General features: G+C 41.0%; 1 protein-coding gene across 1 annotated transcript in view; it reads right to left on the bottom strand.

Moving 5' to 3' along the window:
* EBF2 (EBF transcription factor 2) overlaps positions 1-26,465 on the bottom strand; it is a 145,004-nt gene extending 118,539 nt beyond the window's left edge. The window contains exons 1-6 of the mRNA XM_086767836.1: positions 25,893-26,465; positions 23,289-23,445; positions 22,236-22,299; positions 21,878-21,933; positions 21,426-21,499; positions 14,806-14,874 (exon numbers count right to left, since the gene is read on the bottom strand). Coding sequence (XP_086623962.1) covers positions 14,806-14,874; positions 21,426-21,499; positions 21,878-21,933; positions 22,236-22,299; positions 23,289-23,445; positions 25,893-26,023 — 551 coding nt within the window. The 5' untranslated portion in view covers positions 26,024-26,465. The remainder of the gene's footprint in view (positions 1-14,805; positions 14,875-21,425; positions 21,500-21,877; positions 21,934-22,235; positions 22,300-23,288; positions 23,446-25,892) is intronic.
* Positions 26,466-27,435: the final 970 nt, after the last annotated feature.

The raw sequence follows: 27,435 nt of genomic DNA, 5'->3' as shown, positions 1-27,435 counted from the left end.
GGAGGGCGGTGAAGGCAACGACAGAGAGACTCAATTCATGTAGGGTGAAGGTGAGCAAAATCGCAGTCGTCTGTTAAAATCCTGTAAGTATTGCACACAGGTATGATCAGGGCTGTGCTGCAGGCTATTTGATACAGCTATGTAGAGCCAGCATGTTAACAACTGTCCTGCACTGCTCTTTGCCAATGCTGACACTGTCTAAAACAGCTCTACATTCCTTATATATAGAAAAAGAATGTACATGAAAGTTACAGGGGGGTTTTGTTGTTATTTTAAACACTCATATTAAAGCTTGCAGGAAGATACAACTTAACTCACACCTGTAGCCCACAGTAACGCTAATGGGAAGTCTTTCACATGCAAAAAATCTGAAGTATAGGAATATTACTGAGTTTTTATTAACTCATTCAGAGGTTAAAAAATGCTAGAAGTAAGATTAAAGAAGCAACTCTAATGTAAGCCCTTTTTGACATAAACAGTACAATCCTTAATTATAACTCCTCCCCGATGTGTCAGCATGTGCCTTCCCCACATCCCTATTTTTGCCTGCTCATTCTAGCTTCTTGCCTCTTCCTCAGCCTCCAGCTGACACTGACCTATTACCAGGTCCTAATCTTCCAGTCAAGACTCCTCTTCCACTACAGAATTCCTCATCAACCCTTAAAGCCTAATTCTTTTGACCAAAAGTACCATTTCCTCACACTGCAAGTAAGCCAACTGCACCATATACATCCACAAGTGTTACAGGCAAGCCTCAGCCGATAAGAATTCTCTTAGCTGCATGACAATTCACATTAGCCAAGGAAGAAGAAACCATGCTGCTTTAAAATCAGCTTTGATCTGTGCAAATATAGAGCATTTATGTTGTCTGCTTTTCTCTTGCTCAAGCAGTGCTCTCGAGTGGAGCAAAATAGCCATCCAATGTACGAAAGCAGAAAGAGACAGAGCTTCACATATCTTCATATATAACACAAAGATAAATTTTGCCTGTAAAAAAATCCCTGAAGCCACAGAAGAAAATAAAGGGCAGAGTCACATTTACCCATTACAGAAATGGTTAAGGTCACTGCTTCTGCAGAGCAGCTATGTTTTAGGCGAGTTATCAGGCAGGGCTACTATCCTGCTTGTGTTGTTTGGCTAAACAGAGCCACGCTGACAGTGATACTTTTTGAAGGCACCAAAGTAAAGCTAGAAAATGAGAGAACCAGATGTTCCTGCAGGAATGCTGGGAAATGCTTGAGATAAAGGGGAAGGGGGGAGAACCTTTAACCAAAATGTCCCAGAGGATTTTTTTTTTTTTTTGAGGTTCTATGTCAACAAGTGACACTGACACAACACTGTACACTTTTTCTCCCCTCTTTAGCAGAGGAATTTTGACTGACCAGATATTTTGTCAACATCAAGCAGAATGATTTATACTGGCAGGGATTCAACCTTAAAAGTCGTCATTATTTTTCTTCAAGGTACAAAGCACTCATGTTCCTAATGAGAGTAAAGATTTGGAAAAACATCGCCAGTCAAGTATTTACTCATACTCCAAATTAGTATCTAGCACAATCTAGTTTGAAGACCCAGTGAAATTTCTAGTAGCTATAAATTCAAGGATCACTTTAAGCTGTCCAGAATAAAAACTTAAGATAGATCTATAAGATAAGCAGCATGTATGAAGGAGACAGACCCCTTTAGCTTTACCGATCATCCAAAACAGCACTTTTTGATTCAGATTCATGTGAACACAAGAATCCTAAGTTTCATCTTTTCAAAAAAATAAAATTTCAAGAACTGTAGTTTCTTATGGAAAGTTTGCAAATGTGAAACAGATCAGAAGCCCAGATGGGAATCTTAGAAGTTTCATTTGTCTTTTCAGGACTTAGTTTCAACAAAATATTTACATATATGCTTCTTGATGTTGATATTAAATAATATCAAGTGCTAATTGCTTTGCCGAATCAGGACCCATTTGCTGAAATAGCTTTTTATCAATGTTGCATAAGAAAACCTAACCGCATCTCTTAAAAAATAATTAAATCCAATTTGTATTGGCATCAACACTCTCAGCTTCATGTCTAATTTCTTTATGCCATCAGCTAATTTCATCTGTTCTCTGTGTACTGGCTTTCAACTGCTTTAAACGCCTCTGTAATTACCATCCCTATGCCACCACTTTTCAAACGCTCAATGATCTTCCTCTAAGGTTTGGCGTTTTGAAAAAGAAAACGCGTGTATCTGGCTAAAGCAAACGTACCTTGTGCAGTTGTGCTTTTGCAACACAGCTCTTGGGTACAGAGCCATAAGAGCAAAGCAATTATTTCTTTCCTTTCTGATACAAGCCTCTTGCACAGAGCTGCAAAGATCAAGACAAGGACCCAGTGGGAAAATACGGTAGCGGAAAACTTTTCCCCTGGAGCAAAGGAACAGACCTAACTAGAGCAAGCGAACATCTACAATAATCAGGCTAAAAAACCAGCTTGGTGGTGCAGTCAGCAGCAACAATGGTATCCATAAGACACATGCAGAACTGATGGCACATCCTGTGGAGAACGCTGACTGGTTCTTTGAGGGAAGCACTGGGAATGAAAGGGAAAGACTGTCAGAGGAGCAGCTTCCTACAAGGCTACAGAGCCCGAATCCTGAAAGGATTTGCGGTAATTGACAATATCATTTTAGTTTGCTTGGGATTCACATTTCCAATGAGAATAGTTACTCTACTCTTTTTTTCTTCAAAGGGATTAAAAAAAAACATGGAGCAGAATTTTCTGCCTTCATGCCAAAAACTGAGCAGAGGGAAAAGGGCTGAACATTCCGCAGGCTGCAGAGCTGGAGTCGCTTTGCTCACACATCACCCCAGGCCCTGTGAGTATGAAGTTATGACTCTTTGAGCTGCAAAGCTTCTATAACCCAGACTCTTCCAGTTCAATCACTGAGCTACTTTTCCAAAAATAAATTAATTGGTGTACTAAACTGTGTACTAAACTGACATCATGGTTTCTAAACATATGAGCAAGAATATTCTTTCCAGAAAGAGGTCAGCCTGTGTGGTGACTCTGCTCCATCTAACTCGCTGTCGGCACACTCAAAACATCTCCTGTTGTTGACAGACACCATCAACGTTGTTCAAATTGCCACCGTGATTAGTATTACAGAATCACCTAACTGCTCCTAGCCAAGATGAACCTCTCCTCCTCCCTCACCCCATCTTGCTTGCCAAACAGTGCCCATTGCAAAGGTCTTGCAATTTAACAAGGTAAGTTAAGGGAGAAGTGATTTGTCCAAGTTCCTCTGTAGGCCACGGGAAGGGGAGTGCTGGAAATGGACTTTCAACATCCTGGTCTCCCTCCCTTCCACCAGAGCACACTTGGTTAATACAAAGTGTTGGGTTTATGACAGGTGTAGGCCTTCGAGGTAGGACCACAGAAGACCAGCTCCCCAGTCTGATCTGTAAACACTAAATTTATAAAGCTATGGCCTTCAGAGTCTGATTTTCTACAGCCTGTTGCCCCAGATTTACTCTTTCCTCTACATGACCTCTTTTTTATCAATGCAGGCTTAGGGGAAGAGCTGAAAACAAGTTCTGTACCGATTTCACTGATCATTATGGGCTTCCTCTAACTCAGTCTTCTTATTTCATCTCGTTTCGGTGGGAAATCTAGGCAAGGAACAGGTTATGACAATTTGTAGAGTCTGCTAAAGGATCTTGAATAAAAAAAGCAACAAGAAATTAAAAAACGCAGGCCAAAAAGAGGGCATTGGACTACAGATCTCCTAAACTCAGATGAAATTTCCCATTCGATTCTATTTCTCTTCCCCTTGGAGAATACTCATCTTACAAAAAAAACATACCTTGGAGTTCTGCTTACTGATTGGTAAGATGCTATGCCCTATATGAAACTCTCTCCAAACTGCATTAATTTCCGTCAGAACTGCTCACGGACAGTGGAACGACTTTCATACATCGTTGTAACAGAGCCTAAGCTGACGGGGACATTTGTATGGTCACCAACAGCTTTCCTCCTCTTCCCTGCTGCAGGCTACCCTACTTTGGTACCTTGGATGCAGTGCAACATTGGAAGGAGAGCCTGCGTAAACTACTGCACTGCCATTTCCTACAGCCCAAAGAAAGCTTCCTGCTGGAAGAAAGCAGAAAAACAAGGTGTCTATGAGGCTGATGCTGGACTGATAGTCCTAGATCATGTTTCTACCCCACACATTTCCTGAAAGATACTAAGGAAAAACACAACACTGTTCAATAACACTTGGTTCAAAAGCAGTAGGCTGGTTAAGTATGGGACAAAGCTCAGTTTTAAACACTCAAGGAATAAAAGTGCATGCATTCTTGAAGAATTATCAAGTGGCTTTAGACTCCAAATTTAAAATAGTTTGATCTTCAGAGAGCAAGGGTAAGGGCTGAAAAAAAACTGACCGAAAAGTATAAAGGTTTCCTTCCCAAATTGCAAGTCTTTCCTGGAAAAGCAGACTGGTTTTCAGTCCTTGGGTTTTTTTGTTTCTTTTTCCCCCAGTGAAAATACCTTTAAGTGCAGATTTAAAATCTAATTTTAATTTTTAAATTATTTCAGTGAATATGTTTTTGCTATGTGCCAGTACCATCTGGAAATAGAACCTTTTGAAAGTGGCTTGTAGTTGGACCTCAGAAAAAAAGTTTGGAGGCACCAAAAATTGTTAGTTGCTTTTGATTTTTTTCTGCTAATATAAAACCACTTCCAGAATACTTGAACACAACCTTGCTCCTGGTTCCACTGAAATTAAAGGAAGTTTCACTGTGGATTTGTACAAGATAAATCCCCAAACCCATAACATGCCATACAAATAGAAGCCCTGTTGGTTGTTCTCTGTTGGAATAAAGTAAAAAATCCCTTCAGCATGAGAAATGCCATTATCTGGTGAAATCAGCTTTATGCCATCTCCTGTCAGGTGGGACAGCACTCGGGAGTTCACAAGAGGGGTACGTGATTAAACACCACCGTAGGGTAAGCAGTCGCCACTTCATTTTATTTTATTTTCTTGAAATAGCCTTTGTAGGAAAGACACAAATCCATGTAGGAAAGGACAACTTTTTTACCTAATGATACTCAAATAAGCTGACTGCTTAAAAACAGCTCGGGAGCCACAGTAAAAGATAGAAAATTATTGCTTCCTGTCATGACCAAATATTAAACACAGTACACACCTAATGGCTCTATCACTCCCCAGGGAAGAAGCTGTATGAACAATAAAATCCCAGCAGAGTTGCATTGTTTGGACTTAGAAGCCTCATTATAGGCTCACTGATCCAATATAATTTACAAACTCAATGGACTCCACTTGAAGGAAAAGCCACCAAACATGGAGTTATAAATGGAACACACATGGAGAAATAAGCATTTATTTGTGAAGGAAATTAGCAGAGAAGAGGAGATGGAGAGGAAAGACAAAGGAAAAAAAAAAAAGGAAAAAAACGAAAGAAAGAAAGAAAGATTGGTTGGATGACAGCAGCACATTAGAGATCCAAACCAGAGAGAAAGATGAGAAAGATGGGAATATGAATTACACTTGCAGAGACGAAATGCTGTTCCAGGACATGCTTACACAAGACTTGGATTCCACTCCTCACTGTGTCACAGACCTCCTACATGACCTTGTGCAAGTCACATAAGCTCTAAATATCTTTAAAATTATGAGCCCGTCTCCAATTAACTTAATCCAGTCTCAGATACACGTTACATACTTTTGATCTCAACCTTGTCTTCATTTTACAGGGACGCTGGGTGAAGTTCTGAGCAGATATAAGTTCTTTTCAGATATATACGCTATCTGAAAACAAGAAACACTACACATTAACTGGGAGACCTTCTTCAGATGTGAAGCACTCGATTCAGAGAGGCTGAAATCCTGAGATGTTTTACAGGGTAGAAAATGTACAAGATCCCACCAGAAACACATGGTGAAAGAAACACACAAGGAAGGGATGGACAGAAACAAAAGGTTCAAAAGCAAAGCAAGAGGCAGTAACAAAAGTGGTTAGGGCAGATGAAGCGACAAGTCCATAAAACCAGATCTAGACAGAGGCAGAGAGGAGTGCAAAAGGATAAGGAAGAGTATTTTAGGCCATAAATACACTGAGGATGCTTTTATTAGGATGCACATACTCTGAAATACTGGCATTTTCAATGATGAGTGCAGGTGGATCCAGGCAAACACAGTCCCATTTTCAAAAAGGTGAGCTGTAGAGATCCCATGTCACACAATACTGCTGTACATGCCCAGAATTTATTTTGTGCTGTTTGCATAGTGAATTTATCCTCAGCTTCTATTCCCAGAGGTGCTTTAGTTCATGGGAAACTTTTATTCCATTCCCCTCTCCACTACTACCGAACTCACTAACAGCTCCTTACACTACACCTCCTCTCTTCTTCTGAGATCTCTTATTATCAGCTGGCTGTGCAGCCCTTTAACCTCCTCACTCACTGTTCACAAGAACACAACGCAAACTGGATCGAAGTCTCCTTACAGCAGGGACAAAGCTTTCATTTAAAAGGAGACAAGGATTTTTTCACACTATGTTTGAACTTTGCTCACAACTTTGCATTGCTCACTCAGGATTCAGCCAGCCAGCCCCATCGATGTTTTTTGTGTCACACACCTAATCTTACAAGGCTGGAATTCATCCATACTTGCTGTCCATGCTGCACTAAAGCATCATGGAAACTTATCTGATTTATGCAGAACTGCTAAAATCCCTTGGGTCTTGTCTTCATTTGACTTATTTTCTTAAGGTTTCCAGGCAGCAGTAGCGATAGTCAGATTTTATTTCTTTAAATTACGTAGTATGTCCTTGCTCAGACTTAACCATGCTCACCTTGCAGTTCTGAAACCAGAACATGTGCTAACTATTCCAGTCACAGACTTAGTGAACTAAAGCAATCAGTACTGGTTAACACTCCCACACGGCACGTTTTTCCCTCTAGCACACCCAAAAAGGTAAGCACTCTATGCAGAGCGCTCAGGTGAGGTGGCTGCACAGTTGCATAAGGACAGCCCATGGCTAGGAGCGCACACGTACAAAAAGCCCGCGGAAATGAGGTTCCAGTTCTGTTCGCTTCCTGACAAACCCACGCTTGAAATCAGCAGTGATTTAAACGCACCTCATTTATTTTTTTTGCTTAGTTTCAGAAGGAGTAACACCTTCCTCTCAGGCAGCAGTAACAGTCTAGGAGGAGAATAACTTTTTCAATCACTCCAAAACTATCTCTACTCTAATGGCAACAGTTTTCCACGTCACATTAGTATTTCCACACATCAGTTCTCAGCATATGTATCTTTATGTTATCGCTGAAAGCTAGAAAAGCACACACATGCCCTTGGTTTACTGTTAAACAGAGGCTGTGTGAATGGCTATAAAGATACAGGGAGTCTGCAATGGAGAGAAAGGAGCAGAACTCAGGACTTCCACAGCTCAAACTAGTTCCTTAACCACAACTCCATTATTCTAGCACACTCAGAGAGATCTTTATGCTTCTTTTGACTCACCAGCTTGCTGGAAAATCTGCTTTCTGTCAACATTTAAAAAAAAAAAAAAAGATTAAATGACACCAGCTAGTCTCCAGTTTACCCATTTACAAGCTTTAAGTGACTGTACGCATCATAGATTTCAAGATGCTTTGAACAGAAAACTAGTAAAGAAAATTTCTTCTGGCCTAAAAGGGTGGGGGGGAGGAAGAAACGAACATTACGTACTAAGAGAACACTTGTCAAATGGCTAGGATAGTGCACTTTAAGTTACTGACTCCCCACAAACATCCAGTCTACTAAAAAATTCATAAAGAGACAGATGGCACAACAGCAGCTCTTTGCAGGACAGCAGGGTTTAGCAGTGAACAAAGGACTTTGACTCCCTAGGACAAGGGAGGGGATCATTGTGGTTCTGGACACTTGGAAGGGGGGATTGGAGCTGCGTCTATCTGTGGCTCCTAGTTTCACCCCACAGCACCAACAGATTTGAGACATTTATTATTCTACCTCAGCAGGCTTAAAAGGAGTGTGGAGAATAGAGTAGAACAAGAGCAATCCAATTGCCATGTATATTAAGTCCTCCTTGCAGGAGAAACATGAAAAATAAAACCAGAAACTCCTATTCAAGGACCTGAAAGCACTTCCCACAGCTAGGTAATTGCCAACACTTTGTGTTAAGGGGGAAACTGAGGCATGGAGTTACATGACTTGTTTAAAAGTGACAGGGCAACTCACTATCAGTGGGAATTTGATCCAGGCCTCTCCATTCACACTGTTCTGCCTTTAAGCATTAGGAAATATCCTTGTGTTACCCAATGGCTTTTAAGATCAGCCTGAAAGGGAGACGGAAAGGATAAAAGTCCTTTTTAGATGGCTGAGATCAAGGCAGGGGGGAGAGGGGAGAAAAGGGGGGGGGGGGGGAAAGAAAAAAAAAAAAAGGGAAAAAAACCAACCAGCCACACACAGGATAGCCAGAAGTCTGCACTTTTTTCAAGCCAGATTCTTCAAGGAGAGCACAAGAAGACAAAGTCCAGTCCTATTACTGCGGACACCTCACACGGAGCACTTTAACACACAGCATGGACACTACAGGAGCACAGTCCAAATGTTTAAGCCTGGCAACAGCTGTCTTTCCTGAAGTGAGTTTTAGTGCTTGTGAAACATGCCAGACAGCCAGCCTGCGAGAGTTCAGTCCCCTGTTTATCTATTCAGCAGGTAGGGCAGGAGTATCAGCAGGGAAGAAAATCCCCGTCCGTGCCACCCCATTCCTGCGTTGAAGGGCTGGACCCCTAAGGCACAAGAATGTAATCCAGTCTCTCCTGCTTCTTTATAGAGGTGCGAACAAGTGTGCCAGCTGTGTTGATGCTTTCGGGATTTTCTTTAAAAATTATAATTTAAAAACGTCTAAATGTTTACAGTATGTGTCAGATGACCAATAACGTAGTTCACCATTTACTGAAGCCAATGTGCCAAGCACTCAGCTGGCGCCAGTCAATGCAGCGCTGCTGACCCAGCTGCACGTCTGGCCCCATGCCTCCACCCACTGGTTAGTGGGTGTCTTGACCCAAAGTGATACTCACACAACCCTACAGCTCACTGAAATCGAATTCATCACTGCAGCCACTGGCCCAGTAACAATGGCAATAGATACATAAATAAACGGTGGTAAACAAAACACATGACATGATTCACAGGCAATTTGGAAGAGTTTAGGTTAATAGTCGGAGGAATTGAACCCAGGATCTCAGAGTCTTAAAGCATCTGAACTAAATGACCTCATTCCATCAGCTCAAAGACAGCAGAGGACTCAAGAGGCTCCACACAGTAAAACCATCAAGACAGCCAGCTACACACAGCACACAGCTTATGCTTGCATTTCGCAGTGGCATTCCAAGTAATTTCCCCTGTAGTAACAAAAAAGTCTGTCCTACCCCAGTTACATTGCATTGTTTAATTCAATTAAGATGTTTCATTTGAATTACACAGAAATTTCTTTTGACTATTTATCTCTTATTAGAAGAAAAAAAAATTCAATAGGCAAATAAACTGTTCAACTGAAAAAGTCCGCCAGTTCTCCCAAGTACCCCCGAGGCTTCAATGAGATCACAGCTTCAGTAAACTAAGCAAAGCACCAAGAGTTACAAGCGCACAAAATAACCCACTCTAAAGAGCTTAAATCTTCAAGAAACACACACACACAAAAAAAATATCATTCCTACTCAATGAATGAAGAATTTATAGCCAAAACTATACAACTCATCCAAAATGAGAGAGAAAATCCACAGTAAAGTGAGGAATTAAATTCATTTGCAGCATCCACAATCTCTTAATCATAGGACCAAGTTTCTTTTTATTTGCATAACTGGAGTAGGAAATGCAGCAAACTAAGTCATTACAATACAGGTGTGACAAAATACAGTTTTCATCTGGGAAGGATCATCTTCAAAGGAACAAACTTTTACCCTTCTACCCAAAAGCCACCCCAACCCATCCATTTCATATCCCTGTCTACAACGTCAACACAGAAGGAAACGTTAGTATGCAAAGTTCACACTCTAATTTCCAGGAACTACAAGGAACATTGAGAACCACCACTTCAGCTATGAGGAAGGAAAAACAAACAAACAAACAAACACACACAACCCACAAACAAATCAAAGAACAAACACAACAACAGAAAACCCAAAACATTTCTCAAGTCTTCTAAACCTACCAATACCACAGGTACTGACTTCAAAAACCCAGCAGGAAGACAGAATAAATAGAAATTAAGATCACTGGAATCCACCACTCTAGAAACAATTGAGCTCTGATGAATTTTGATCTTGTACACAAATTTACAGCTTGCTGTAAGATTTTCAGCCATGACCATGGCTTGTGTTGTCTAAAAAAACTTGAAGTGCATATTTTGGAAATGCTTCTGGACTAAACACCTATCCTGTAATCTCCCAAACATGTTCAGGGGCTCCTCTCACTCCTGCACTCCAGTGGAATTAGGTTGTTTCTGGTTTTTGACGCCTGCACTAGAGGCATCACAGGATTTGAGCTGCATCCTTGCTGTTTAAACAGAAGCAGCATTCTGAAATCAGATTCTGAGCCAAGTTACACTGGAATTCTGACTCAGATTGTTGCAGGAATCTAAAAACTCTAATGTGCTCTACAGATATGTGTCGGTGGGACAGGGCATGCAGCTAAATTCCAGTGAAGCAGCTCCCTTTCATATAGAAAAGTGCTAGTTTCCAAGAGCAAGTGGAAAAATAACTGCAAGACCCTTCGGATCTAAATCTAGTCCCCAGAGCAAAGGTCACAACAGAAATGTTTTATTCAGCATAAGAACTTTTGGAATTCATTCAAGGAGAAGAAAAAAACCCAACAACAACAATATGGCTGACTTTTTTTCCCACTGAACTGTTTCTTCCTTTTTAAACCGGGATACAAGTTTCCATTATTTGCCAAACACCAGTGAACTGTGCCTCCTTACAGCCACAAACAGGTAAACCAATACAATAGTCTAAGCATCAGTTTTTGGAAACATAAAAAGCAAGGAAGCAGAGAGAGGAACAAATAAAGGAGAAGACACTGTACTGCTGATGGAGTTACGTTCATTTGCAGCAATTTGTAACATAGTTCCTGAATTCAGCTGAATTTGGTACTTGTTTAGTTCAGTGCAACATTGCATGGGAGGTTAGAACCTCAGCCTATTTGAGTGCTTCGTTGTTCTAGTGAGGTTTGCAGGATGCATCTACAGCGTGGTCAGAATTGTGCAATTATAGCACAGACAGGCATACCAGATGCGGACACTTACTTAGCTAGAGCAAAAAAAAAAAAGAACAACAACACAGAGTAGCACAGATATCCTTACCCAGTAACAATATCTCCTTGCTTCTTCACCACCCTTGGAGGTACCCAACGCAGGTAATATAACTTGTGCCCGCTCATGAGAGGAGTGTATCTCTGCATACCATACAGAGCTTGCTTCATCTTGGACTCTAAACCCCTTGCAGCTCCTTTGCTGTTGAGGGAACCTGCCTGCCATGCACAGGCTGCTTGTACAGTAGAGTAGCTTCGAGATTAGTAACATGGTGCCTTCCTGAATCCTTTATATTTGAGTACATCGCTGCCTTTGTGGGACTTGCAAATTATAACACAGAACTTGCTATACACAGTTTAACCTAAAACTGGATTCCATCTCTGTCTCACACCTTACAACAGTCACCTATTATAGCTTGGAAGATGTTGGTCTTTCCTGTGCTATACAATCAAGACACGTTTTAACTATGTAGGTCTCCACACACAGCTGGAATTATATATGAAATTATAGATATAAATACAGTGCAGATGACAACTCCTGAGCGCCAGTCACAATTTTCTCTCACAAGCTCTTGCAGCGGGAGCAATGCATATTAATTAACCTAGGCTCAGAGGGAGAACCCGGCACCTTCAGACAACCAAGTTCTTCTCTGGCCTCCATTTTCCTTCTATTCTAACTGGAAAGCTCTAGTCCTGTTTCACTTTGCACGCACTGTTTAGACGTGGCTCTGCATAACACAAATGTATTCTTGTAACCCCTTCTTTCTCTGCTTTACATTTTTCCCACTTCTCTAGAGACATGCTAGAATGTAACAGCTGCATTGTTACAAGACACATTTTTACATTTACTTATCATTTCAAACAATGAAAAAAAACACCTTAATTCCAATTATTATTTATTTTTAAAGAAAATCCATAGTTCATTTTAAACTAAGGAAAAAACCACCATGCAGGCAACACTGAACTGAAAATCTTACCACATTTATTGCCAGCATGATTGCAAACAGTTGCAAGCTGCATTTCAGAAATTCTATTCCACCTGCTACCAGGTAACTTCAGCATAGATGTTCTCTTCTAAATAAGCCATAGAAAGACCCTCTAAATAAGAACACTGCTGCCCAGATCCCCAAGCTAGTTCAGAGCACACATGACTCTCCAGCAGAGTTTTCTGCTTGTCTGAAAGACAGAAAGATTAGGTCCATTGAACATAGCTTGGGAGAGCGGACTGTTTTGTTAAACTCTTAAGTAGTTGTACTTACTGCTGTGGAAATGTCTGAGGATGACAGACTAGACAATTAATTCCTCTGTGCACAGACACATACAGCATAACTTTGTTATTATATTTGCATTACACGTGTTGATTGAGATGTACTACATGGGATTACCCCTCCCTCCTCAAACCTTGTTTAACTGGGTAAATTGGTGGAAGAGAAATAACCGTACAGAAGAGGGAGTCATTTGTTAGATCCTGCACTACTGACTAGCAGTAGACCAAGAAAAAAGATTTAGCTTTGAGTTTAGCTTCTATTCACTAAACTATGTCACATCCAGACAGCAGCACAGATTTGTAATAATTTCTTTCCTCTGTGAGCTAAATCTGATTTAGTGAATGCCTTTAAAGTCAAGTGAAACCAGCTTTATTGAGCTGTACCCCTTATTTCTCATCTACCTTATTACTGCCCCTACTGAACTCCAGATTTCACTTGCAATTTTGAGATGAAAGGGAAGAACAGACACTCAACAAGAAACTGCCAGACTGAACCTAGAGGATGCTTCCACATAGGCAGAATGCCCGTTGCTGTTAGCAGGGGAGTTATGAGTAAGAGTTCTAGGCCTAGAGCAAGTTAGGAAAGCTTAGGACTCACTGACCACACAGATGACTTGTGATGCACATTTTACACGCAGTTGTTAAAATGAATAACCCTGTTCTCTCCAATAGTTTCACTTCCATTGCATTTTACATCAACAGATCTCAAATCCCCACAGAAAGCTCAGAATTTTCATTTTGCATGAGAATGGACAGCTTGGTGAAGATGACAAGTTCAGTGAGGGGTAGGAACTACCTCGTTCATGGTCCTAACTCAGGCTACTACACTGCCTTACATCATGCTGCTTCTCCAGTAGTTAGACAAGTTTCAGAAAACTCAGACTTCACATTGGAAAGTTCCCAAATGCAGATTCACACTAAACATCAACACAGCCAAAAATGAACTAGAAATTTCATAGAAAATGTCGAGATGGCATATCTAGGACTTCTGCTCCTAGTCAGGAAACTGCCTCCCCCACACCCACACAAATAGCCCAGTTGGCTGGAATTTACAACTTTGGCCCCAGCCACAACCTGTAAGTACAAAATTAAAAGGGAAAACCAGGGAGTAAAGGGAGTGGAAGAACCCTATCACATCAAAGTTCCAGAATTATTTAAATTGACTCTGTGATGGGAAAAAAAAAAAAAAAAAGAAATAATTGCAGATCTTTACTCAAACCAGCTTGACCATTCTGAATCTCAAAACAAATTCACAAGAAAGACCTTGACAAATGATGCTTATTAGAACGTTGACAGAACATGTCAGCCATGTATAGACATAAAAACTGAATCCATAATTAATCCACTTCAGCACCAGTTCTCCACTGGCCCCTTGTACCAGCTGCTTCAGGGAAAAGAAACTCTTTAAACAGTTACTATAGAATAATCTGGAGTTGGGGGAGGTTTCTTCCTGACTTTTCCTTATTTACTGTTCTCCTGGACATCTTGGTTGTGTACTTTTCTTTGAAACAGCTCTGTCTATTCTTATTTTTCCTTTTTGAATCTTGCTGAAGTCCAGATCTCAAACAGCACTTCAAGTCAGTGAGTTCCACAGGCTAGTGTTTTAAGCCTCCACAAACACGCACAATTTTTAACGTGTCAGTTCATGATTTAACAAGCTGCTGCTCTCCCCTATTTATGTTATTTACCTAGAAACTGGCAAGCAACACCTAGACCTGGAGCTGAGTAAGATATGAAGCCGCTGTTCTACACAAAATTGATCAAAACCCCCAAACTGTCAGTTTTAATCCTGTCAAATATGTTGCAGTTCTGCCTTTACCCCTTCTTTCCTCCCCACATTTCTACAAAAATATTCTTATTTTGTTATTACTGAAGCTGCCAGGCTGCAAAAAGTTTTATGTGTCTGAGTAACCCAGTTGGATCATATCCCTGCCATACAGAAAATATTCCAGATACATACATAGACTATTTGGTCACAATGAAAATGAGACACAGAGAATTTAATTTAAAAAATAAAACATCAACAATTTTGTCAAGGTAAGTCCAGATAGACTAAAGCCAACCAACTCTTAGGCTGGCATTTTTCTGAAGAATCACAAAGCACAAACATCCTTCAATGGCAGACGCTAACAGATAACCATCAAGAAAGACCCTGAGACACCTCAAAGTATACATAACAATTTGGGGTTGCTTCAGTAGGAAAAGGAGGATTTGTTTCATACCTATCGATGATCACAGGGTCAGACGGTGTCTCATTTCTGTTGCCGCAACTTTTCTTCTCACAGCACCGACTAGAGAGATGGACAAAGAAAACTAAAATTAAAGAATTACTGTGACAGTTGATAGCAAACCAACCAGCTGGAAGTCTTGTCTGCAAACCTTCAGGATTCAATATATGCCTAAAAGAGCAACTGAGAAAATTCTGACTAGGCTTTCCAGAAGAGAGAAGAACTGAGGGAACCGGGTGCCCAAGTCATCTTCGATTACTGCTCGAGTTTAGCACTCGGCTCTCCATAGACTTTTTAAAAATTCCCAGCAAAAAAAAAATGAACAGTCATATATATGGTCACACTTTAGACTAAGGTGCTATTTATAAAGGCTTAATAAATGATTAACAGATGTCACAAGGACATTACAGGCATAAGTATCGTGTGTTATGCATAGCTAAAAGTCCATCAAAAGAACGTGTTAGAACTGACTATAAGCAACCTACTGATTCGTCATATTCTAATAACTCATTTGTTACTAAATATCTAGTAAGCACTAAGTTTCACATGCCCACAGAAAACTTCAACACTGTAGTAGCACCAGTGAAAAAACAGAAGCTGAACATACTTAGATACTACTAAGGATCTGAAGAGATATTTTTCAGGTTGGCGTTTTGTCTGTCAATCCCTTTGCAATTGTTTCACTGATGATACGCCCCTAAGATTAAGCATATATTTATACACAGTTTATACTGTGTGGCCTCCAACATGACTGTATAGAAATTAGAATTCTCTGATAAGCTCACAACACAAAATAAATATATTTATCTGACTTGGTAAGAAAATACAGTATAATGCTGTCACCCCAAGGAGGTTGCAATAAGGTTCGCATTGCAGAACAATATTCGTGTTATGTCCACACGTATGTGCATGCACACATATGCAAAGATGTCTGCATGTGTGTGTATATATATGTGTGTGCTTGCATGCATACATATGTATACAGATACAGCAGGAGATGGTACAGAGGAATACAATCTACACTCAGGAGCTATTTGAAGTTCTTCACTCCCAGTGAACTAAACCTCCTTCAGGAAAGAACAGAACCACTGCATTTCCTATTCCCATTTTTAATAACTATAAGAAACTATAACAAAAAAAAAAAAAAATCAAGAGATCATTATTTGATTTCCACTTGATTTGATATCTATTTTGATATACACGTTGACATGGGTGATGCTCCTTGCATACACACCAGGGGAATACCAAAAGTTCAATAGACTTTAAAAACAGTCCTCGCTCTGCAATTCTCAGTTTTTAAAATGCGTAGCAATGCGTTAGTCTGTTACAAGATTTAAGCTGTCTGGATGCTCAGATAGTTTGTTCCAACCATAGCTAACACGGGAGGGGGAGGATGGAGGCATCCAAAAGTTTAGGTAGACTGTATCGGAAGTCACCAGATCAGATTCTGCCTTAAGTTACACAAATGCCTTTCCAAATTAAGTTTCTCACATTCTGCTGAGTTGTTCAAATTTACACATATAGAATCAAGGAATTGTTTATGTTTTTTGTATGGTGGTGAATACATTCACAAAATTATCAAGTGAGTCTGAATCCCACGGTTTTCCAACTGGGGAGCAACTCCAAGCAGAGGAATTAAAATAAATAAATAAATAAAATGCTTAAATTCACTGAAGGCAGTATGAAATATGAAAGAGTACTTTTTTTTTTCTTGAAATGCCTAATATTCAATTATAAATACCTAAAATAACCATTCAGACAAAAAAAAATCTCTTATTGAAATGATATGAAAATGATATGATATGAAAAATTTCAGATGCATGCATCTTCTCCTGAAGTTATAGCGTGTGCCAGGAACTTCCCGTTTGCAAGCTGAAATTGCCCAGCAAGATGAGATACAACTAGCAGATCCATTTGAATAGCAGCTCTAACTGTTTCAACATTTCCACATTCCCTTTTCCTCAAACCTGCACTTATTCATCAATGCTAGTCCTTTTAAAATAAAAGGATACACTAAATATTTAAAAATCCCTGGGGCAGACCCTCTAGCTGCTGTAAATTGTCATAGCTCCATCGACTTCAGTGAAGCTATGGTAATTCACACTAGCTAAGAATATCCCCAACTCCCTCCTTCTCCCAACTTTGATGTAAGTGCATCTTTTATGCATTTCACTGCCTAACGATTGTTTATAAAGAATGCATATTTTGGTACGAAAAGCCAAGATGTGAGATATTTTCTAAAAAAAAAAAAAAAAACCACGAAAAAACCCACCAAAAAACAAAAAGCAGAAAACAGTCATTCAGAAGAATATAAATTCGGCATGTACTTCTGACATGTTCAATATAACAATGCATTGGAGATAACACCAAGAATAATTGCCTCGCTGGTTTACATGCCGCTATAATAAAACAAACTCGATTTAAAAAATATTTTTGTAGTCTTTTGGTTTTGTTTTTTTTACAACTAGTTGAAACAGCAGTCATTTCCTCTCTTTGCAATAACACTAAATGAGATATTCTTTAATTGTTTAACTTACGCAGGTAGTCATAAAAAATATTTCTGATTGCACTACCTCACAGTAGCATTCAAGCAGAACACACCAGCAGTACCTCCACCCCATCTCATCAGCTCACGTACCCTTCCCAGAGAGGCTGCCTTTCTCGGCACAGTAAGTGTTTTAGACTGTATTATGCTAGACTGGAGTACAATGAGGCTGGGTTCCGAATTAAGCACATCTTGGTTTATTTTAGTTTGCACAATTATCGCAGTTAGTAACTTTATATTTGTAATACAAAGTTTTTCCTTCTAAAACTGGGACTTGCAGCTGAAGTCCTCCAAGCAGTTTACAAAGATGTACATTCTTATCACACCTGGGTAACAGATATTTGTTAGAGTGCTGCACTTTGCTTTTAACAGTAAATACTATTTGAGCCCAAAAATAGATTTTAAAAATTCTTGATTAGGGAAAGCAGTCACTCACTTCCAGTGAATGACTAGTTCACATGTAAATCAGAGTGCTTTTAAAGACTGAGGATGTTTCAGCCCAGCATTTTAGCAAAAGTACCTCTCAAATCTTTAAATCCCTGTTTCCAAGTATTTCATCATCATATCCAAACACTAACATTTCCACTGGGTTTGTTTTACAAGTGCTGTCTGTAACAGAATTGACGTGTTCCAATTTAAGTCAATGGCAAAAATCCCAAACTCTGGTGGTCCAGGATCAAGCCTACAATATGCTCTTAAAGCAAATTATTGGTATGACTTCACCAATATTTACACTTCTGCTACAATGGTGTGTGCTAGGAACATACCTTTAGAGATGCTCATTTGCTTAAGAATATCAAGGTCTAAGACTTCTATTTTCTACACCTTTTCTTATTCTACGTCCCCCTATAGCTAGATCTACATGGAAAAAATAACGGTTTACATTATGAGTAGTCCTGAAAAAAAAAAAACTAAAACAAGCACAGAAACCAAAGAACTACTACAGGCGACACCAGCTGAAACTGACTTCTCCAGAAGGCTCATGTCAAAGGCAAACTTGCCTCCTTTCCCTCCCCACACTTGACTAAAATGGTTTTAAAATTCAGCCCTCAACTTCCCTCCCCTTTCGCCCCCCCCCCAAAAAAAAAAAAAAAAAAATCTGTCTCTAATTTCAAACTCAAATAAGCTCACAGCATGGTGGCCTTTGTTTTGTTTTCTTCTCCCCAACTCCTCCCTGCAATTGCATAACAAAAGTGTCTAAATTCACACCATCTGGCCGATAAAGACATGGGCCCCAGTGGCCGCCTGGCCCAGCTGATTAGAGCTCCTGTCTAGTCTGAGCCTTGTGGCGAAAGTCACAGCTGTGGGGCTTGCCTGCACTCAATACAACTCTGTTATTAGCCAGCTGTAGGCCCTGAGACTACTTCTGTTCAAATTATAATACCTTTTAACCCTCTGAGCATTGAGGGCATAGGGGGTTGCTGGCAGCAGCATAACAACTAGTTTCCTCTTAGTCAATAATTGGAAGAAAAAGAAGAGGAGAAAAAAGTTATTCTGGGAGAGGAGACTGTTTACCTTAATTTCCAACCATTGAGGGGAAAGACTGTGTATTTAAGATAGACCCACCTAACAAGAACAGTTCCCATTAGGCTGTAATAACCCAGATGAAAAAATTCAGATCTGCAAATAAATAAATAGAGCCTCTGACTGAAGGCACTAATTATTGAGAGCTGAGAGTTTAACTTCCAATTGGTATGACAGATTGTTGTAGCCATATCAATATTTAGACAACTTTCCTGCTAAGCATGCATCTGTCACTGAGCCGAAGATGCGGAGTTTTGGATGCACTTGTCTCCATACAGCAAGAATATCTGCGTGTGTGATTACATATGAAAAAAATTCAAAAAAAAAAAAAAAAAGCCTACTACCTTCAACTAGCGAGGGCTTGGAGAAGAGGAGCAGAAAGACAGGCAGACCTTTCTTTTTAAAAACAGTAGGCATCAATTTGGACAGCAGAGCGAGTACAGTGCATTAAATTTTTATATACTGTTACTAATGCAAACTAAACTAGCGGCTTTAAAAATTGATGCTGCCACTTAAGCAGCACACAATGAGGAGGATTTGATTATTGTACTTAAAAGAAATAAAATAAAATGTCAAGTTTAACTAGAGTTGGATCCATTCCCTTGGCGTTATTCAAAGTGATGTGCGCAATGCCTCTTCGGAATACGCAGCATCCTGTTCAGAGATACTTTAGGAAAACACGACATTTAAAATCAAATGTCTTGATTAGGTTACAAAGCACTTTTGATTTCGTTCCCTAATCTGTGTTTTACATGGAAAGGATGTCCCTGAGTTGTAATTCTTCCTTAGCTAATCTATCAAGCAGGACAGTTCATATAATCCGAATAATGGTTTACACTGGTAGCACAGAACTTAAATCAAGCATGGAATGTGTTTATAGGCATCAGTGGAGGCCAGGTATATAAAAGCTGAACAGAGCATTTTATATTATAGAGGCATGGAGAGGAAGCACGGGAAAAAGTCAAATTAATTTTATTATAAGGAAGTACATATGAATGGGAAGGTGCTGGTGTTTGCTGAAATGTTTTGACTTCTAAAATAGAACAGCAATTGATACAGAAAGAGTGGAGAAGAATTAAGTATTCCAACTGTTATCTTGTTATCGCAAACCAGGACACAACTGCATAGCAATTCAAAGATCCTTTTTCTCTAATGTTCCCAGTTAGAGTGAAGACGTTCAACAATACGGACAGCATGTACAAACACATACACAAGTTCTACGTGTGCCAGAAAGAAACATATATACCTTTGATCTTTGCCACTACATCCACAGATCCTCATAAAGCGCATCGTATGCATCTCATACATGATATACGCTGTGTTTGTGCATACATGTGTGAATTTTTGTCAAAAGTAGCAATGCTCATTTTCTTAATTAATGAGAGCAAAGCACAACAGATAAACACTGTACACTTACTTGACTCTTATTATATCTAAAACGTAATGGAATAGTTGACATTATCATTAAGTACTGAAACGGAGACTTTGCCTTGACAAGAAGTCTGTCCAAATAAGCTGCTCTACTACATTAACTTCAAAGGCTACTTTTAGATAATTAAAAAAAAAAAAACCACCAAAAAAAACCCAAACAAACCACCAACAAATAAGTACCAAACAGCAACATTCAGTCCAACAGCTTAACCCCCTCCCACTAATACAATAAATCACAAACTGTTTGATAAAGGTCGGGATTGGTTTTGCCTTTCATTTTATGAAAGAACATTCTATGCACAATTTAACACATTTTAATATAAGAACATTGACTGTTTGCATTGTTGTATGTATTGAAAAAAATTTAATTACACAAGAACAGCAAAAGTAATAAGTTACCATGGAAGCACGATGTACATACATAAGGTACATGTAACTTCAGACTTATACAAATATTATTAAAAACATCCTCAACTCATTTTAGGCTCTAATTTATAACTTGACATGCTAAAAATAGTGTATTTTTAAATTAAAATGTGGAAGTCTCCTAAATATTGCTTACACAGTATAGAAAAGAAGGATTTGTGTTTTGGTTTGAGGGATTTCTCTTTTGGTTGGTGTAGAACTAAGCAAAATTAAAGAACATCAATTATTATAATTTCATTAAGAAAATTAAAATATTTCACCATAGAAAATTACATGAAGAATGCATTTTAGTTTCCAGGTAAATCTCTGTAAGTTAAATCACTCATTCTTAAAAGGTGAACAGGAAATTTGAAAGAAAGAAGCATATGAAAAGTTTCGATTTAAACAACACATACAAAGGCCTAGTTTAAACAAAAATAGCGCAGCTCAGACTGTGGACCTTGGGTTGCTAGATCTCTTGTAGTTAAAAAAAAAACCCACAAACACACTCACCACAAATCTGTCTTGAACACAAATCAAATATTATCGACATGTAAAAAGAAACTCTTCCTACACAAAGAATCTCTCTGACTCAACAACAAAACAATCAAACAAAAAAAAAAAAAATCACAACTTCATCAAAAAGGCCCTTTTGGCCTCTACGGAAACAAACTTAACAAATGATATGCCGTTAATAAAGTCATCTTACCTGCACATGACTTCATGGGTAAGCAAAACTCTGCACATTTCAGGATTCTTGTTCTGTCCTTCGTAAGTTATGGGCTACAAAAATTAAGAAAATAGGTAAGCCAGTAGTGTCAGGGGGTTACTTATTTGTCATAACACTTAGATCTGAGGTGAAGGCTTTTTACCATTGCTTGCAAAAAAAAAATAACTTTCCCCAAAGCCTTTATGAGCAGGGAAAGCAACTTATACAGAATATTTATAAGAAGTGGATAAAAACCTACAATCCTTTGGCGGGGGCGGGGGGGGAATAGATACTTAAGAGCATTACTCTTGAATTGCCCTCAAAAAATAAGGTCTGCAATACAGATTAACAAGACAAAAATGAACTAGAGAAGAAAAAACACACAGGGCAACGTTAAGAAAAAAGGAAGGATGAAACGGGTCAGGACAGCATGGCACATTAGTTATGCTCACCTGCTTAGTGACTGAATCGATGAGTCTAACATACAGATCCTGTTCAGTCCTGACACCTAGAGCAAAAGAGAAGAGTAATAAATAATGCTGTTACACACATCTTTCCCTAAATATCAGAACAAAACCATTTTGTTTCATCTAGTGCCTTATTAAACAACCTCAGAAAGACCATGTAGTTTTGCTTCCTCTAAGCGTGCTTCCCAAGCCCATCCACACCAGGTAAACTTCAGAGGCCATCCCTACACTGAAGGGGCATCATGCAAGGGAATTTCTGTGTGTTTTAGAAATCATAGTGACAGCACCCACAAATCCTGCCTCACCGTACAACCTACAGGAGGGGACTGGAAAGGGGACTCACCATTGCTATAAAGGAGCTGGAGTTTGTAATGAGTGCCGTTGTTAGTCTTTTCATTGCCTTGCTCCTGAAAGAAAGAATTAAAAAAAAATTATTATTTCGGAACTTACACTTGGCACATTTAAAATGCAAAAGCTGATGATCATGAAGGAAGTGACAACAAAGTTCATTAAAATTCTGAGAGGTGAATCCACTGATTGGGATATATTAACCTTCTGAATGACCCAGGACAAACTACAAAATACTGCTGACATCTTTGCCAGTAGGAGTTCAAGAACTTCTTTTCCTCTCTTATTTGCTCTTACGCTCTCAACTTTTTCAAGGCAGTACACTGAGATGAATTTGTACATTTCAAGTCAGTTAACATAAAGCAGATTGACAGTGGGAAAGCTCCGTGGGTTTTGGTTTTAATGTGTTCATTACTTTGCAGTAGTGTTATTCTGAGTCATTATTCATATTTATTTCCTGAAGGTTGTGTTACAGGAATGTTTCTTATATGGGGTTTTTTTTACTGTAATTTCCTAGATTGTTATTTATGAGCATCTTTAATAATTAAAAAAAAAACCTTGTCCACGACTAAGTATTTGTAAAAACAACGTGAATAGGTTAACACATAGCCTTAAAATCCAAAAGCAAGTGCTTTTTCAAGTCCTGCCACTGGCTTTGGAGTCTTAAGAAATACATATAACCAAGCTCAACAGATAATATGACATATTACAGGTCAGATTCGACTTCTGTTCAGGTCCTAATAGAACTTGGCAGATCTGGTAGGTGCTGGAGGGGAAGCTCATTTGTCCCCTCTGAAATTTTAAATTCTATTTTTAGTGGGTGTATGAAATTGCCATTGTGTTCCTAATACAGCAGAGGCTTGCAAGCCTATTTAACTACAGTAGCACACACAAGGCAACAGCTCTACCAAAGCACCTGAACCCTTGACCAAGAGCTGGTTGTATTTTGTTAGGGACAACAGGCATTAAAAGTTAGCAGCTCAACAGGGGAGAATAAAAGATGAAATTTGGAGAGGCGAAGAGGAAGAAGAAAGATAACAAGCCTTACTTTATCATTTTCTACAAAGTCCACAAAAGCTGTCCTCTCTATTTCCACGGGCTGCCCCTGTCTGTCGTAGAGAGCCAGAACAAAGTGAAAGAAATTGGATTTCCTCAAGTTGGAGGGTGGCTGCTTTTCAAAGTGAGCTCTGGACAAAGCTACTCCGCTGTGGAGGAAACACACGGGGTAGGGAGTGAGGGGAGAGACAAAGACATTACCAGGTTGTGCAGTACTAACAGCAAAACAACAAGAGCAAAAAGGCAGAACACGTTCAGAGAAAAGCCGGAACCCATCCCTCCTGCGCGGGTGCCGCTTGTCAGCGCCACCTCGGCCCCGGCGCACGGCGGCTCCGCTGCGGGCGGGACGGGCACGGAGCGCTTGGAACCGGCTGCGGCCGAACGCGGAGCCGGGAGCGGGCCATGCCCGCGATGGAAGCTGTCACTGCAGCCCTCGGCCCCGAGATCTCTACAGTTACACTCCGTGGATAAGAATAATTTACAGATCCCGAACGTTCAGAGTCGGTTAGTGCCAAGCGCAGGAAGTGGTACTTCCTCCTCTCTTTTCTTCTTGCCTGTCACACTCGTTTCTGGAACGCAACCCGCAGAATGGGAAGCAGAGGTAACGTATCGGAGTCTGGAAGTGCTATCTGTACCTCCAAGCAGCGCTCACCTTTCTGTAGAAGACAAGTGACCCTAAAACATTTCCTGCCAGCGGGCTGTCAGCTTGAGGGGTTTTAGGTAAAAGACAACTGGTTTCAAGCAGAGCATCCTCAGCAGCGAAGTTTGTCAACATAGTCTTTAGTCACTGACCTATTTGAACTGCTGCCCGCATCTTCAATTTCTGATTTAAACTGAAAGAATTTAGACTCAAGTTAATTAGCCCTTGCCCAAATCTTGTCTCTGCAGAAAACGCAGTGCCGTTTCCCACACATTTCCCGGCTTGGAATGATTCAAACACTTCTGCGGATCCCCGCTATCCCTAACTGCAGTTACATTTCTTAGCGCAATTAGTTGCAGCTCCTCTCTCTAACGCCAATTTCTACCACTGCAGAGAAAACGAGTGCACACGAGCACCTCCATGTTACTTCACAGACAGATTAAGTCTGTCTGCCAGATAAGTTTGGATCAGAACAGCTTAGTTTTTCAGTCCCCAAAATAGTTCTCCTGCATTGGCCAAAGTATCCGACTCTTTCGGAGAACTACAGATGGGTTTTCTCTTGCCAAACAGGTACAGTGTGAACTCACCGTATCCGCCACAACTGCACCTAGTTTGGGGCTTCCTCTCATTCTGCGGGTAAGAACACGGGTTTCTTGGTTTGTTACACATCTCTGGAAAAAAAAACCTGGCGATGCACCCGGCTCGCACGAGGCGACCGCATCCCCACCGCTCCCGCGAATTACAGGCTTCTTAGGAGCCGTTTCCTTTTACTTTCGCTTTCCCCAGGAATAAACCTCTTCCCTCCCCAATAGTATTTATTAAACCGTCTATCGACATTCACAAAACACATAACTCCTCCCATAGTGCTTGGAAAACCTTGCTTACGGATCAGACCGTGGGTGGGGGCACGGATGAGCCATTTCTGTAGCGTCCCTGGTTCACTTGAAGCCCCATCTGCTGCCACATGCCCTTCACTTTGTTTCTATATTAAATAAAACTCAACTTATTCCTGGGACCTAGCCTTCCCTGACGCTACTACTTTTTTTTTTTTTTAAAAAAAAAGGGTATCCAGAGACCGAGGAGAAAAAAAAATACCTAAAAGAGTTTTTCATCGTCTTACCCCTGTCGGGAAGAGGCTGGAATAACGGTCCTGTGCCGACTTCGGGGGGAAGCTAACCCGCCCAAACAAGTAAAAAACTAACAGAGAAGCCTCGGCTGGGGGGCGGGGGGGAGTTCTGGTGTTTCAGACCAGCAGAGATCTTTCGCAGACGCAGGCAGGTGCTACCCGCAGGCAGGCGCGAGTGCGGGAAGACTGCGGGCTCCGAGCTGCCCCGCGGCATTGCGGAACCGCCGGCACCCTTTCCGCAAACTCCCCTTCTTCACCCCAAAGCACGCTTTGCTCGCTGCTTGCCCGTTTGAGTCACCTAGCAGCCCGGAACCCACGGGTTAAGGTTTCGCCAATGCCTACGGTAGCTACAGGGCCACTGGAATTAAGTAAAACAAGATGGGCCGGGGCGGGGTGGGGGTGGGGAGCGGGGGAAAAAGATCGACATTTAAGTTAATTCCAGCTTGGTCCGCTCCTATTCAGCTGTCGGACCCACAAAGCGGGAAGGAGTAGTCTGTACCGCTAGGTACAACCGAGCCACCCCCCCACACACACACACACACCTCCCTTGTGCAGAAAAAGAATGATCATCTCGGTCATCTGATCCCCGCACTGGATTTTAGGACTCTTGATGCTCTCCGATTTTGGAGCGCTTCTCCCTACCTCTAGCTGTACTACGTGGATTTTTCACGGACTAGAGGCGACCGGGAGGAGGTAGGGGGACAGAAAAAAAGAGAAAATAAATTTAATATCAAATACAAACAACAAGAGGTTTTGGAAAAAAAAAAAAAAGGCTTGCTTAAAAAAAAAAAAAAGTGGGGAAAGAGTAGGAGAGAAATAGTCACAGTTACCTTTGTGCTGCTACGTTTGCATCCACAACCCCAACGTTTCTGACCCAGGACCTGACGGAATCCATTTCAGAACCTAGAGATTTATCTTTCAGAATTGGTCCTCTTCCTAAAGTATCTTGAATCCCAAACATTTAAAAAGTCTATTCCAACTAGCAACAGCTTCCTTTTGGGGGACAAGGGAGGAGAAAAGGAAAAACAAAACACCGCAGCCTTTGCAATTGACACACACAAATCCCAGGAAAGTGGAGAAGTTCAACTTTAAAACCAACTTCTTCTGCTTATAAACACTACGTGTTTTTAATGCCTTCAAATGGGGCGGGGGGGGAAGTTTTTCCTCTTGCAAAGTAAAAGTTACGCTGCTTCAGTCTTGCCTGGTATCATCATCCTTCAAACGCAGGAGAGGAAGCTGCATCCAGAAACTGATCGCTGTTAACAAGGATCACCTGTTTGTCGACAGACACAGGGAGAAGGATTGACTGCTGCCTAATCCAGGAAAAAAAAAAAAAAAAAGAAAAAAAAAAAAAGAAAAAAGAAGCGGGATAAATTGTAAAAGAAAGGAAGCAATGGAGCTAAAGAGAGCCCGGTCGCACACACGCCTGGGAAGAGACGGTCCTTCCCAAACCGGGCACCATCAACGGGTTACAGCGACGGGAGCCGCCGTGCCGGGAAGGGGGCGGGGCCTGCCCCCAAATAAGGGCAGAACATTTGCATAGCCTGCCCCGATTGGCGGGCGACGGGCAGCCCGGCAGCCGCCCTGCGCTCGCTTCAGCTGCCGGCTCCAAGCAGCCAGCCGCGGGCGGGAGGCGGGGGTGGCGGGTCCGGGACCGGCGGGGACCGACTGCGACCCCGCGGCAGCGGCAGCGGCTTCTGATGCGGTGTCACAGCCTGTCCGCCCCGCGCCGAACGGTCCCGGCACGTAACTGTGCTAAGCAGAGCGATCTCTATAAACCTGTTCTGTGCCGTACGGATAAAGCGATCGCACAGGTAGTCGGCCGGTTTGCTTTCCGGCGCCGTATTTTAAAAAAAAAAAAAAAAAAAAAAAAGTGCTCCGAGGGAAAGAATGGGTCGGGGTCGCGGTGCCTTTGTACGCAGAGACTGCCTGCACCAGCGAGAGCGAGGGAGAGAGGCTGCAAGGCACCCAGAAGAGCCTAAAGTCCTGACTGTACGCAAGCTGTCAGGTCTAACCCTAAAACTTTTTATAACCTCCTATGCAGGCACAATTTCCCATTAAAGGAAATGGGAGCTCTCCCCAGCCCAGCCCGCTGTGACCCAGGACGATACCTGCGTCTGCATTCATTTTAATTTGTTTTTTTTTTTTAATACCACTCTGCCTTGGTGATATTTTCCTCCTGGCCCTTTTGTATTCCGATCTGTGTATAGATCTGCCTCTGAAATCTATATAACACCAAAGCGAAAACAGATTTCAAGACAATGAATGCAAATCTGTGCTCAGAGACCATCTGCCAGATGAGGGAATCAGATGTTCGGTAGTTAAAGGGACAGTGCAAGGATTTCCTTGACTCATTATGTGCAGCTCCTGTCT

Source organism: Chlamydotis macqueenii, chromosome 27 (genome assembly GCF_036417535.1).
Source record: "Chlamydotis macqueenii isolate bChlMac1 chromosome 27, bChlMac1.mat, whole genome shotgun sequence".
In the NCBI taxonomy this organism is placed as follows: domain Eukaryota; kingdom Metazoa; phylum Chordata; class Aves; order Otidiformes; family Otididae; genus Chlamydotis; species Chlamydotis macqueenii.
This window is presented reverse-complemented; position numbering and strand designations above follow the sequence as displayed.